The 14,309-nt window shown below is 50.6% G+C and overlaps 1 protein-coding gene across 1 annotated transcript in view; it reads left to right on the forward strand.

Annotated features, from left to right (window-relative positions):
* The first annotated feature begins 276 nt into the window (after positions 1 to 276).
* CNTD1 (cyclin N-terminal domain containing 1) overlaps positions 277 to 14,309 on the forward strand; it is a 524,358-nt gene continuing 510,325 nt past the window's right edge. The window contains exon 1 of the mRNA XM_069634172.1: positions 277 to 402. Coding sequence (XP_069490273.1) covers positions 392 to 402 — 11 coding nt within the window. The 5' untranslated portion in view covers positions 277 to 391. The remainder of the gene's footprint in view (positions 403 to 14,309) is intronic.

A 14,309-nucleotide genomic window follows, 5' to 3' on the forward strand; every position in this document is an offset into this window, starting at 1 on the left:
TCATAGAGCGCCAGAGCAGCCCCGCGACCACAGAGGCATTGCAAAGGGCCGCCATCTTGAGCTGGAGTATCTTACGTTTTAAAATATCTAAATATCAAAAACTCATATGAAGGTATCAATTAAAATACTATTGTGAAAGTGACTACATGAGTTTCGATCAAATTTAAACATCTATCCACATTATCAGTTCGTTGACATGTTTCTAAACACAATGTGGTGGATAAAGTGTAAACCAATATGCACGCTGGTGGAGAACAGGTGGCGGCCATATTAGACACAGAAGGTTTAATTTCTTTTTGGAAAGTACGCGTTCTTCAAGATTCTCGGCTGATAAGCCAGGTCCGCTGTCTGTTCAGGAAAAAGTAGTGTGAAAGGAGAGAGTGAACTATAAATGGCGCCTGGGTAAGTCAGGTCAGGTTTTACGTTTTTGGGTCAGCGCTACAGCCATAATGGCTCACTTGTAATTACTGTCACTTGTATGTAAATTGGTGGGACGTGCCAATACCATAAGAGTCACGGGGTTTCAGTTCACCATTTCCAGTCCATTGACAAAACATTGTCTATGAGCCAGCCCTCACCGCTCGCTCCTGATATCCCCGCACGAACTTGTCCCCACGATAACATTCAATGAAAAGCTTATGTGCAGCATAACATTAATGCTCTTTGCCAGTAGATGTCCCTATCCGCCGTCTTTAGAATCATACCTTCATTTTTTTCAGACAATTAGAGATCAGATTTCAAGAAAATTCGACCTTCTGTTAGGCCGCTAGTTACATACGCTGTTGCATGTCACCCACTTTGGGGGACATGTTACCTTCCAGTGTTGGGCTAACCATGTGACCATGTTAATAAAAGGGACGAGCCGCTTCCGGCTCGTCAGTCGATTCAATCCTTGACTCCTGTGTCTTTGTTCGCTGCACCATGCTGGTGCAGCACAGTATGCATAGGGCCTAGCCATGTGGCACTCACCTCGGATGCGACCCTGCTGGGCAACCCCGTCCCTCCTGTGGATGCCTGGACCATGTGAGCATGTTTGAATGGGTAACCCCGGCCTGGGGGCCCCCAGAGCCGAGGTTGCATGATGCTGAGTGCCCCCAGCCTCCGTGTGGAACTCCGGTGATCCAGAGCATGCAGGGTGATAACTGGCAAGTGTTGGTTGTGTAAACGCAGCCCTGGTGAGCACGTCAGGTGATCCCGACGACGGGGTGGCCCGCTCCGGTGACTCAGGGGCGGGCCCCCAACATACGCCATATGTTTTTTCAAAGGTTCAGGAGACTGAGCCACCCTCAAACTTTTTGGGGCTGGCGCTGGGTGACAGTTTTAAAAGCTGGTCGTGAGTGGGGCCCTTGGCTCAACAAATGCTCTGTCAACCAACGGCCCTCCTCCTTTATTCTGAAGAACCTGTGAGGGAGATTTTGTCAAGGAAAGCAGGAGAAATGTATTTCCTGAGAGTCTTGCATTGGGGTTAGAATTATTTTAGGCGGGAGAAAGGGAGAAATAGCAATATCTTCAAATAAAAAATCGGGCGTCTCACGCCTAAATCGGGAGGATAGGTATGTATGGTCCCCAACACTCCCTTCTTCTAAGCCCAGGTGGCCGAATAGCTATCAAACCTTCTTTTGGTCCATTACGTGCATCTTTCGCCCCAATTCTTAGAATATTTAGCTTCACAAATGTAGAATGACGCGCGTGGAATAAAAAAAAATAATGTATTGAGCATTTGTTAGGCCCTTATGCAACTGAATAGTGTTTCAAAGCACCACATTGTAAGGAGGAGGTGAATATGCACACCTGCACAGGCCCTGGAAAAGAAAGGCGGTGCAACTGTGGATAGCAAGCTGAGCATGTGTGTGTTTCTTGCTCTCTGACCTAGCCATAGCTCCCAACTCACACGCTTTTGGCGGGTGTCACCCGCCTTGTAAACAGCTGACTGACCCGCCAAGCCTCCTGCACGCCCATTCATTTCAATGGGCTCTCACCCGCCAATAACGAAATCATTTGTTTTCACCCATCTTGGCGACACAAATGGTTGAGAGCTATGGCTAGCGGGTCCCACGCCAGGCCCGAACATAACAAAGATATGTAATCATTAGAGGTGTGGGCTTCTAAATGCTGATCCCAGCAGGAAGCCTTGGTATCCAGTGATAATGTCACATGGAAAAGGTCACCAGGGGCCGACATTTCCCCAAATTTGCACTCCCACAAAAATTTAGCACTTTCCCCAAATATTCTAGGACTGGAGTTAGAATAAAAAATGTGGGGGAATGCTTTTTTTCCCCAGGGACTTCATCACATGGAACCGGAGCCTTTGGCTTCCTCATAGGGGTTGAAATCACCAGGGCAGGCTGTTGTCATCTGCCTTTGTACATTTGTTGCTGCGGCCACTTTAACGACTGTTTAAATGTAAATACTCTCCTCTCCCAGATGCACAATGTGGCAACCTCTCGCATGTTACCCCTTTCCCATTGGTGGCAGAGTGCTGCCTTCTGTCTCACCTTATTGAAAGTGGACGTGCTTAAGCCCTCCCAAGCCAGGGACTGGCACCACCCATGATTAACTACTTGCAAGCAGGTTGAGCCAGGGACTTCTTAATTCCTTCTCCCAAATACTGTTCAATACTCGTTGGGGTCACGTTGATTACTTATCTCTTTTAAAGCACTGTGCATGGGCAATATATGCTGCTTATAATGCACATTTTTACAAACAAGTGAGCAGGAATTAAGTCATCGCTGTGTATCCTGAGCTTCTTTTTATTTACATCAAATGATGCAGGTAGTTCTGTTTCTGGGGGTAAGGTCTGCTAATCAGATCTCACTCCCTTAATGCTCCATGCCAGTACAAGAATATTGCACCCATGTGACTTTGCTGGGTCTTCCTTTCCGACAGCCCCTGCAACTTCTTTGCTGTGGCAAGCATAGTGGTTGAAAGGACGCGTGTATATTTCTGAGTACAGCATGCTGGAGCCCACAGGTGCGAGGATTGATGGCAAAATAAACTCTAAAGATAAGCCCTGTCTGGTGTGGCAGGGTGGCTCTTGAAATCCAACCTTTATACAGCCACAAGCAATTTGATTTCATATACTGGTCAACCTGATGACCAGGGGCTCGTCCATGGCAGGGCTGTGTGGATTCAGTTTGTTGGCCTGGGTCCAGGCACCCACTGTGTGACAACAAGGAAGCTTCCCCTTGGATGCTCCTGTGAATAAGTGTCATCTCCTCCCGGTACATGCATTCACCTAGGGAGTTGTTGGGGAAATCTGCCTCGAAAGACATGCCTGCATGGATGCAAAAGGTAGTCCACATCAGGGCACTGATTACCAGAGTCTCTTTTAAGTGAGGCAGAGGAAGGAGGCAAAGTTGGAGTAGCCCCGGGACAAAGGGTGGCCCACGGAAGGGTTACACTATTTTTGATGTTGATGCTGCTGTACACATTCCTGCCCTCTCCCCACTTCTGCTGACAGAGCACTCTGGATGTGACATCAGAAAGCAAAGGACACTTTTTGCAGCAGCTCTGATTCATGCCTTACAGATGGATGGAACCAATCAGCTGTGGCATTATAAGGGGAATGAGGGAACCCTCCCCTTGGCTGATTCATATTCTGTCTTCTGAAGACAAAGGATTCACGTGGAACAGTCTTCTCCAAAGTCCTCTGCCAGAGAGGTGAAGACCAGAGACTTTCAAGCAAGAGGCCAGCTTTTCCCCCAACCATCCCAGGGAATTATTTGGGGTGAAGCTACAGAGTGGAACAAGGTCTTAACTGCTACCTGAACGCTGGAACCAGGATCCTGCTCGCTGGAAAAAGCAGTTTCTGCAGGTACTCTCTGGTAACCTTCCTGGCATGGAAGTGCAGAACAAGGACAACCCTGTCGCCTAGAGACCCTGGACAAGGAGACCTCCCAGCAACCCAGAAGTCAAGGAACAGCTCTGATCCCGATTTCCACATCAAACTGCTTGTGAGCTACACAGATATGAACATCACCTGCCTGTTCCAAACAACTTCATAGCACATGCCATTGCTACTTGTGAACCACCCTGTATATTGTCCCAAGTCACCTAGCTCACCAACTCGGTGCTGAAACACTGCCTGGCTTGATGCTGTTGAGCCACAAGAACATCACTAAAAGTTATTTGCAGCAATCCGGTTCCCCTGGGCCACCTTTGAGGACTCCAGGGACTTTAAATACCTTTCTCTCCACCTTTTTCCAAAGACATATTCTTTGATCAGGCATTTCTGCTGAACTGATTGCTTGCCTACCCTGTCTTGAAGACCGAGAGTTGACTTCTCCCTCAAAGGTCTGTATTCTCAAGAGGGGTGGAGTGGGGGGTGTTAGTGTTTTTATTAGTTGTGTGAGTTTTTAGATTAATTAAAGGTCTTATTTGTATATATCTTTGATTGGGCATTCTTTTTTAGGGATTCACTGTACTAATGCTGTTTGATTTACTACTGTTACCAGCATACATCCCCTTCTGAAAGGTATTGCCTACTCTACCCTAAAAGGTGAAGGAAGTATACTGTTCAGATTGTGCCTTGTTCATCTTTTTGATGGTGGTCATTTTGGTTTAGTAGCAGTGTGGGACTGAGTAGGCATTTTCGCAACTACTCATTCGAATACTCTTGCTTTTCCAATAAACAAGGTCTCTTCTTCAGCTAATTCAAATAATTATATCACATTCCTCGTGAAACCTGTCATTGTATAGGGCTGTTCGTATTTGAGTCTCACACATTTTACAATTAGATAAGGGTTATTTGCACACAACCTTCCTTTATGTCCCAAAGTATTATCAAATAATCATGTAAACCAGTCCTCCTTAGGTGTCCTTATCGCTGGCCTCCTCAGCAAGAACGGACAAAGGCAAGGACCTCACCTGTTTTTGCCTGTTCGGGCCTGATACGTCGAAGGGTCAGACCTGTTATTCTACCTTTCATCTACAAAGTAGTCACTACTTCTACTACTCACCAAAAGACATTACCATGTGTTTCCTCCCCCCACACTCTGTACCCACCTTTGCTAAGGTTTGAATAGCCAAGCACCCTGGGCAGCCCCGGCAAGCTACCTTAACGAACCTCATCAGTATGCCAATTGCCCCCATCCAACACTCTGAAACCACATGGACATGTCCCCTCGTTCTGATTAATGCAAGCTCGGCAGTCAGCCAACCTTGATGCTCTCTTCGTCACTGAAACATGGCTTACCCCACCCTCCCACCATGTTTTTTATGTCCTCCTACCCCCCAGGCTACTGCATCCAACATGAAGCCAGGAAGGGCAGGATGCAGAGTGGCAATCATCCACAGGAGCCATTGGCCATGCTCCATCATCCCCTCTGCCAGAGCAAGCTTGTTCGAGTCACTTGCCTGCTGCTTTCCTTTATGTCACAAGGAATCCATCACCTTTCGCCTCATCTTCAGACCAACTCACAGGAGTGACTCTTTCATTGCTGATATCTCCAACTTATTCTCCTCTGCCAAACTAGCACACAATAATAATGTCTTTCTCAGAGATTTTAACATCCCTGAGTCACACGGCGACAACTACATTCGAAACATGATTTTTACACTTACCGGATCCATACACCTTAAGCAAAATGTTCTCTCCCCCACGCACAATGAAGGCAACCCCCTAGACTTAGTCTTTACATCATCCCCCCCCTCCTCAACTGCACAGACCCTATCCCACTTGACTGGTCTGAGGATGCCGCCATCTCACGGTTGCTCACCTACTTGACCACAGCTCACAAAGGTCAGGCTTAACGCCCCCTCAATCATCAATGCACATTCAAAACCTTCCTGGTCAATGAGCTGGAAGCAAACTTTGCAGACTTTCCCACCACCGGGAATGCCTCGGTCTTCCTAGAATTGTTCAACAACTAAGCTATGAATCTGATGGATGCTCAAGCCGCCCTATAAGCCACCTGGGCCAAGACCAAACAATCTGCCACTTGGTAAACCACAGAACTCGCCTCCAACAAACGCTCAATCAGAGCCCTAAAGAAACTGTAAAAAAAGGTAACTCTGGAGATCTCACCAATATCAAATCTCTCTGCGCCAACTGTAGGATTCTGATTACCGAAGCCAAAGCTGCTTACTACCGCATCAACATTGTTGTACCAAACCCTCACCCGACCCCAAGGTGCAAGCAACTCAGGAAAAAAGCAACGCAATGACAAAATCCAACAGAGCATTAAATCAACCTGCCACAGCATTAGGCCCTCTCCCCTGCACTCCAGCATGCACACTTCCCCTGTAGAATGAATTCTCCTCACCCAGACCTCCTAAAACAATCACGTCTCTTAAACCTACTCCCTACTCAGATGATATAATCCCAGCCTCCATTATTAAACAATTGATGGGCCCGGCACTCAATGCACTACTCGGTATCATTAACGTCTCCCTCCATGAAGTGTAATTCCCAGGCACCGTCAAGACTGGTCTCATACAACCTCTTTTGAAAAAGACAACCCTAGACCCAGATGACCTGGCCAACTACCAGCCCATTACAAACCTCCCGTTTATTGGCAAATGTTTGAAAAAAGTAGTCACTACACAACTAGACACCAGAATCAATCAACTACATCTCCTAAATGACTATCAGTTGGGGTGACATATCAAGTGTAGCATCGAGATGGCCACCAACCAGGTGGCGGATGATAGCCTCCAAGTCATGTACAAGGGTGACTTGTGCCTCCTCGTCCTCCTTGACCTCTTGGCTGCATTTGACACAGTCAACAACTGCATCCTCCTTGTCAATTGCATGGGATTCTCTGGCACTGTCCTGCATCGGTTTACCTCCTACCTCTCGGACAAAAACCAGGCTGTCCAGATGAACACAATGAATTCAACCGACTCCTGGTCTCCTGCAGAGTACCCCCCCATGCTCCAACCTCTCACTAATCCCTTTGAGCATTTACATGGAGCGTCTAGGTACACTCTTTAAAAACCCTGATATAGCCATCCACCAATGCACAGACGATACTCAATTGTCTATGAGAATAAAAAGCCCACAGGACATCAGTCGTCTCTTCAATTACCTAACCATCATCCAGTCCTGAATGTCAGCTGCCTGCCTCAAACTTAATCCAGCCAAGACCAAATTCCTCCTCATTGATCTCCCCGCTAAACACCAACTAGCCCAACAATGGCTGAATGATATCCAGCTAGAAGGATTAATCCGCAACTCTCGGGCAGAGCAACATCCTTGGGCATTACCACTGAAAACAGCCTGTCCTTCAAGAAACATATAACTAAACAACCTGGTGTCAAGCTGATTGGCCCGAGAGGACCGCGTACCTGTAGTCTTGGTGGTTGGTCTCGCAGAGGTCGCCAGTCTGGAGTCCAGGAACTGATGAGATAGCGGCACGAGGAATCAGCCTCTCCACCACCCAAATGAGGAACTGGGTGAAGGATGGACCAACCCCCAATGTCACAAAGGCACTCTCCCAGGTAAGCGTGACAAGAGGATGTAGGCTCAGATGGAGGGAACCATAGTCCAGGTAGAGCTTGTTGTCCAGACCATGAATCTTCCAAGAACCTCAGTGCAGCGACAGTTGATAGATAGACCAGTGTAGCAGAAAGGTATTCGTAGTAGGCAAAGGAGCTTGGCTGGTGCAGATAGTTCCAATGGTACTCAGGATGAGATTCGGAGTCAGGCAAGACAGGAAAGAGTGAGGACAGTTGGAACTAGTTGTCTGGCCAATTAGAGAACTGTAGGAACGTGCCCAAGATGGAACAGGGGGAATGCAGGCTAGTGTGGGATAAGTCCCCTCTACACAATGATGACTCAGGACAGAACTCCGGAATGGGCTGAGGGAAGACTGACCCAGGGCAAAACCTAGGTAGTAGCTGGAGGCTGGCTGGCCCAGGGCCGAACCCAGGTGAGGATTGAAGGCAGGCAGGCCCAGGACAGGACCCGGATAAGAACTGGAGTCAGGCTGGCCCAGGGCAGGCCACAGGTAAGGACTGGAGGCAGGCAGGCCCAGGACAGGCCACAGGTAAGGCCGGAGGCAGGCAGGCCCAGGACAGGCCACAGGTAAGGCTGGAGGCAGGCAGGCCCAGGACAGGCCACAGGTAAGGCTGGAGGCAAGCAGGTAGGCCCAGGACAGGCCACAGGTAAGGCTGGAGGCAGGTAGGCCCAGGACAGGCCACAGGTAAGGCTGGAGGCAGGTAGGCCCAGGACAGGCCACAGGTAAGGCTGGAGGCAGGTAGGCCCAGGACAGGCCACAGGTAAGGCTGGAGGCAGGTAGGCCCAGGACAGGCCACAGGTAAGGCTGGGCAGGAACAACGAGGAAAGCGAAGCAAACCGCGTTGAGACGCGGGCAGCTTTGACTAGCGGCCTCTTTTATGGGCCGCCGGCGCCCGAGAGGCCTGGAACGCAAACCGTTCCGTTTCCGGGCGCCGGCGAACCCAGAACGAGGCTTGGAAGGCAAGCCCCCACGGCGCATGCGCGGAACCGAGAGAGAGGACCTCCGCGCATGCGCCGAAGGCCGCCGGCCCTGTAATCCGTTGCTCCCCTCCCGGCGAGTCCCCAGACGCGAACGCGCGGGTAGACTCGCCAGGAGGAAATGGGAGCGGCAGACCCCAGTCTCCCGCGTGACATGACACTATGCCCCCTCCCAGGAAGACCCGGGGCCCCAGGCTTCCAGGGAAACCGTACGTAGAACTCACGTATCAGCCGGGGAGCATGCACGTGCTGGCGCGGTTCCCAGGTACGATCACAGGCCGGGTACCCCTTCCAGTCAACCAAATAGTGGAGCACCCCTCTACGGTACCGGGCATCACAGATCTCGTGTACCTCAAACTCAGGGCCCCCCTGCACCAAAACAGAGGCCGGACGAGGAGAGGTGCGGCCATAATCATCGACCACATAGGGTTTTAACAGGGACACGTGAAAAACGGGATGTACACGCCAGGAAGAGGGTAGGTGAAGACGGAAGGCTACAGAGGACAACCGTTTGGTGATAACAAAGGGTCCCAAATATCGAGGGGCCAGTTTGACGGGCAGATTGCGGAGAGGCAGGTTCTTTGAGGACAACCACACCTTGTCGCCCTCCTGGAAATTAGGTTCTGCACTCCTCTTCCTGTCTGCCTGTCTCTTCATCCGATCCTTGGCTTCACTTAAGATCTTGTGTGCAAGTTCTTGCTGTTCCCGGATGTGTAAGACCAGACCATCAGCAGAGGGAACAGTACTAGACGGAACTGGTTGAAAAGGCATTAACCGAGGATGTAGACCAGTGGAACAGAAGAATGGGCTGACTCCAATGGAGGCATGAACAGTGTTGTTGTAGGATACTTCGGCCAGATCTAGCCCACCTTTCCAATTAGACTGTGTGGCATTGGCAAAACAGCGGAGGTACCCCTCCAAAGTCTGATTGGTCCTTTCGGTTAGCCCATTTGTCTGTGGGTGATAGCCTGAGCTTAGTGCTCTATGTATTCCCAGATGACCACACACCTGTCTCCAAAATGATGAAAGAAACTGGGTACCTCTATCCGATATGATTTTCTCCGGTAGGCCGTGCAACCGGTAGATGTCGTGCAGAAACGCTGAAGCCATTTGAGTAGCTGTAGGGATTTTCCGGAATGGGATGAAATGGGCCAGTTTGGTGAAGCTGTCCACAACCACCATTATACAGGTGTACCCTTCAGATGGAGGCAAATCCACAATGAAATCGGTGGCGATGGTATGCCATGGATAGGGAGCCACTTCGGTGGGCATTAACAAACCCAATGGTCGTCTTCTGGGAACCTTGCACTGGGCACATATTGGACAGCTGTCAATGTACTTCTGGACCTCGGTCGCCCAACCAGGCCACCAGAACTGTCGGGATATCAACTCTCGAGTGGCTCTGACCCCGCGATGTCCTCCTATGGGTGAATCATGGAATCCGTGTAGAATGCCCCTTCTAATGGCTCCTCTGGGTATGTAGAGTCTTCTTCGAAAAAACAACAGTCCGTCTCGTTCTGATACTAGTTGCCGACTAAGAAGGGACGTTCTTTCTGGATCCGACCGAGTGGCTTCCGCGATGGACTTAAGGTGAGAGGACAAGGCCAGCAGAAAATGGCGAGGAGAAATCAGTGGCTGTTCTGGACAGGGCGTCCCATCTACGTTTTCCAGGGACCTGGAAAGCGCATCCGCTTTCGTATTGGAGGTTCCCGGGATATAAGTAACATGGAACTCAAACGGAGAGAAGAAGAAGGCCCACCGGGCTTGACGAGGAGTCCGACATTGCAGAGAGCGAAGATATTGCAGATTGCGATGGTCTGTCCGCACCTCCACAGAAAAGCGTGCTCCGAGGAGAAAATGTCTCCATTCCTCGAATGCGGTCTTGATGGCTAACAGTTCCCTTTCAATCACCGCGTAGTTTCGTTCGCTGGGACTCAACTTGCGAGAATAATAGGCTACTGGATGTTCTACCAACGTGATAGGATCTTTCTGAAGAAGGACTGCCCCTACAGCAAAGCTGGAAGCATCGGCCTCCACTATGTAAGGCAACTCTTCCTGGGGATGGCGCAGGATCGGGGCAGCCATAAAGGCCGACTTCAATACGTCGAAAGCCCGGGAAGCCACGAGATCCCATTCGAACGTGATCTTGCTGCTGGTTAGCCTGGTGAGGGGCGCCGAGATCTGTGAGAACTGTGGGATAAAGCGCCTGTAAAAGTTTGCGAATCCCAGGAAGCGTTGGAGAGCCTTGATATCGTGTGGATGTCTCCATTCTTGTATGGCTCGCACCTTCTTGGGATCCATCCCAATGCCTTCTTGATTGATAACAAATCCCAAGAATTCAATGCTGGGTTGGTGAAAGCTACATTTCTCCGCTTTGGCGAACAGGTTATTGACGGACAGCCGATGAAGGACCTCACGAACATGTTCCACATGCTCGTCTAAGGATTTAGAGAATATCAATATGTCGTCCAGATAAACCCAAACGGATAACCCTAACAGGTCACCAAAGATGTAGTCCATGAATCGTTGAAAAACAGCGGGAGCATTACATAGGCCGAAAGGCATAACCCTGTATTCAAAATGCCCAAAAGATGTCTTGAAAGCTGTCTTCCACTCGTCCCCACTCCTGATGCGCACCAAATGATAAGCTCCGCGGAGGTCCAATTTGGAGAAGATTCGCGCAGTATGCAGGGTTTCAAGGATGCTGCGAATTAAGGGTAAAGGATACCGGTCCTTGGCTGTTATGTCATTCAACTGCCGGTAGTCGACACAGGGTCTCAATGTACCTTCTTTTTTCTTTACAAAAAACAGGGGGAATCCTGCAGGCGATTTCGATGGCACAATGTACCCCTTTTCTAGACTCTCCGACAAATACTCCTGAAGAACTAGCTTCTCGTCACGTGTCAAAGCATATAGTTTCCCATGGGGAATAACGTGGTCCGGTAGCAGGTCAATGGAGCAATCAAAAGAACGGTGTGGAGGAAGGGGTATGTTGCCAGGTTCAGAAAACACATGTTTGAATTCGGAATATTCCTGTGGGACCAGAGACGTGGAACATAGATGAACCCCATTGCTGTCCGTTATTAGAGAAGTCGAGACGGTCCTGGTGGGAACGGGTAGCTTGCATTCTTGAGCACACCGTTCGGATGAAAAGGTCAAGGTCTGGGTTCTCCAGTCTATCAAAGGATTGTGGTGTTGCAACCAAGGTAATCCCAAAACCATCTTGTAGTTCGGTGACTTGATAACATCAAAGGCTAGTTCCTCGTAATGATCAGCAATCAGAAGGGCCAGTCCAACTGTGAACTGACTAACGGGTCCAGAAGACAAGGGAGTACCATCAATAAGCTCCACCGACAGAGGCGTGTGTCTGGAAACGAGTGGTATCTTATGTCTGGTGACGAACGTTTCGTCGATGTAATTGCCGGAAGCCCCACAGTCCAGTAGACCGGATACTTCCAGGTTCTTGTCTGGTAGTTTAATTCGGACCTTCAGGGTCTGTAGTACCGCTGGTTGCATGGGCAGACGTATAGAACAAATAACAGAAGGGTCTGAGGAAGGAATGGGACCTGTCGTTGCCCTTCCTGTATACGACAGGTCTCCTAGTTTCCCGACTTCTTCTTCTGCGGACGCAAAGGACACGTACCCAAATAATGTCCAGCTGCTCCACAGTAAAGACACAAACGCAAAGACCTCCTTCGTTTCTTCTCTTCTTCCGTCAAAGGTCCCCTCATGGCTCCTACTTGCATGGGCTCAGGTCCGGACTCGGTCGACCCAAACGAACCAGCAGGTGTGTTGGTTGTCCGGGGACCGCTTCTGTCAAGCCGACGTCTCTCAGCCTTTCGTTCGGCTAGCCTTTGGTCAATACGGAGTACTTGATCGATCAAGAGTTGAAGGCTCTCTGGTTCAGGGATGTGAAGTAACTCATCCTTGTACTCCTCTCTCAGGCCTCGACGAAACAGTGTCTTCTGTGTAATTTCGGGCCACTGGGAGTCAGTAGCCAAAAGTCGGAAACGGCTGATGTAGGTGATGACGTCATTGCTTCCCTGTTTGTAGTCCATCAATTGATTCTGTGCAACGGAGGCCAGGTTCGGCGTCTGAAATACCTCAAGAAAGGCCTTTTCAAAGGCAGCAAAGTCATTCAAAATAGGACTGTTCGTAACCACAAACGGAGTTGCCCAAGCTAATGCGTTCCCAGTTAGGTTCCCCAAGATGTAACCAATCTTGGCCCTATCAGTGTTGAAGTAGGTAGACCTGAAGAGAAAGTGTATTCTGCAGTGGTTACAAAACTCCGCCACCCGTCTAGGGTCTCCGTCGAATTTGATGGGTGTTGTATGAGCCAATGATCCCTCTCCTTGAGAGGTACTAGGTGCTCCTTGCGTTATCATTTGTCGTAATGTTTGATTCTCCTGACGCAGGGCGGTCATCTCGGCCCTGAGCGCTAGCAACTCGTTCCTCATGTCCTGCGATTCATCCATCTCTGAATCAGGAGGAAGGCGTCTCAATCTGTCAAGCTGATTGGCCCGAGAGGACCGCGTACCTGTAGTCTTGGTGGTTGGTCTCGCAGAGGTCGCCAGTCTGGAGTCCAGGAACTGATGAGATAGCGGCACGAGGAATCAGCCTCTCCACCACCCAAATGAGGAACTGGGTGAAGGATGGACCAACCCCCAATGTCACAAAGGCACTCTCCCAGGTAAGCGTGACAAGAGGATGTAGGCTCAGATGGAGGGAACCATAGTCCAGGTAGAGCTTGTTGTCCAGACCATGAATCTTCCAAGAACCTCAGTGCAGCGACAGTTGATAGATAGACCAGTGTAGCAGAAAGGTATTCGTAGTAGGCAAAGGAGCTTGGCTGGTGCAGATAGTTCCAATGGTACTCAGGATGAGATTCGGAGTCAGGCAAGACAGGAAAGAGTGAGGACAGTTGGAACTAGTTGTCTGGCCAATTAGAGAACTGTAGGAACGTGCCCAAGATGGAACAGGGGGAATGCAGGCTAGTGTGGGATAAGTCCCCTCTACACAATGATGACTCAGGACAGAACTCCGGAATGGGCTGAGGGAAGACTGACCCAGGGCAAAACCTAGGTAGTAGCTGGAGGCTGGCTGGCCCAGGGCCGAACCCAGGTGAGGATTGAAGGCAGGCAGGCCCAGGACAGGACCCGGATAAGAACTGGAGTCAGGCTGGCCCAGGGCAGGCCACAGGTAAGGACTGGAGGCAGGCAGGCCCAGGACAGGCCACAGGTAAGGCCGGAGGCAGGCAGGCCCAGGACAGGCCACAGGTAAGGCTGGAGGCAGGCAGGCCCAGGACAGGCCACAGGTAAGGCTGGAGGCAAGCAGGTAGGCCCAGGACAGGCCACAGGTAAGGCTGGAGGCAGGTAGGCCCAGGACAGGCCACAGGTAAGGCTGGAGGCAGGTAGGCCCAGGACAGGCCACAGGTAAGGCTGGAGGCAGGTAGGCCCAGGACAGGCCACAGGTAAGGCTGGAGGCAGGTAGGCCCAGGACAGGCCACAGGTAAGGCTGGGCAGGAACAACGAGGAAAGCGAAGCAAACCGCGTTGAGACGCGGGCAGCTTTGACTAGCGGCCTCTTTTATGGGCCGCCGGCGCCCGAGAGGCCTGGAACGCAAACCGTTCCGTTTCCGGGCGCCGGCGAACCCAGAACGAGGCTTGGAAGGCAAGCCCCCACGGCGCATGCGCGGAACCGAGAGAGAGGACCTCCGCGCATGCGCCGAAGGCCGCCGGCCCTGTAATCCGTTGCTCCCCTCCCGGCGAGTCCCCAGACGCGAACGCGCGGGTAGACTCGCCAGGAGGAAATGGGAGCGGCAGACCCCAGTCTCCCGCGTGACATGACACTTGGCTGCAAATCTCTAACCTTTG

The sequence above is a fragment of the Ambystoma mexicanum genome, chromosome 13 (assembly GCF_040938575.1).
Source record: "Ambystoma mexicanum isolate Mex_15411 chromosome 13, UKY_AmexF1_1, whole genome shotgun sequence".
NCBI classification, from domain to species: domain Eukaryota; kingdom Metazoa; phylum Chordata; class Amphibia; order Caudata; family Ambystomatidae; genus Ambystoma; species Ambystoma mexicanum.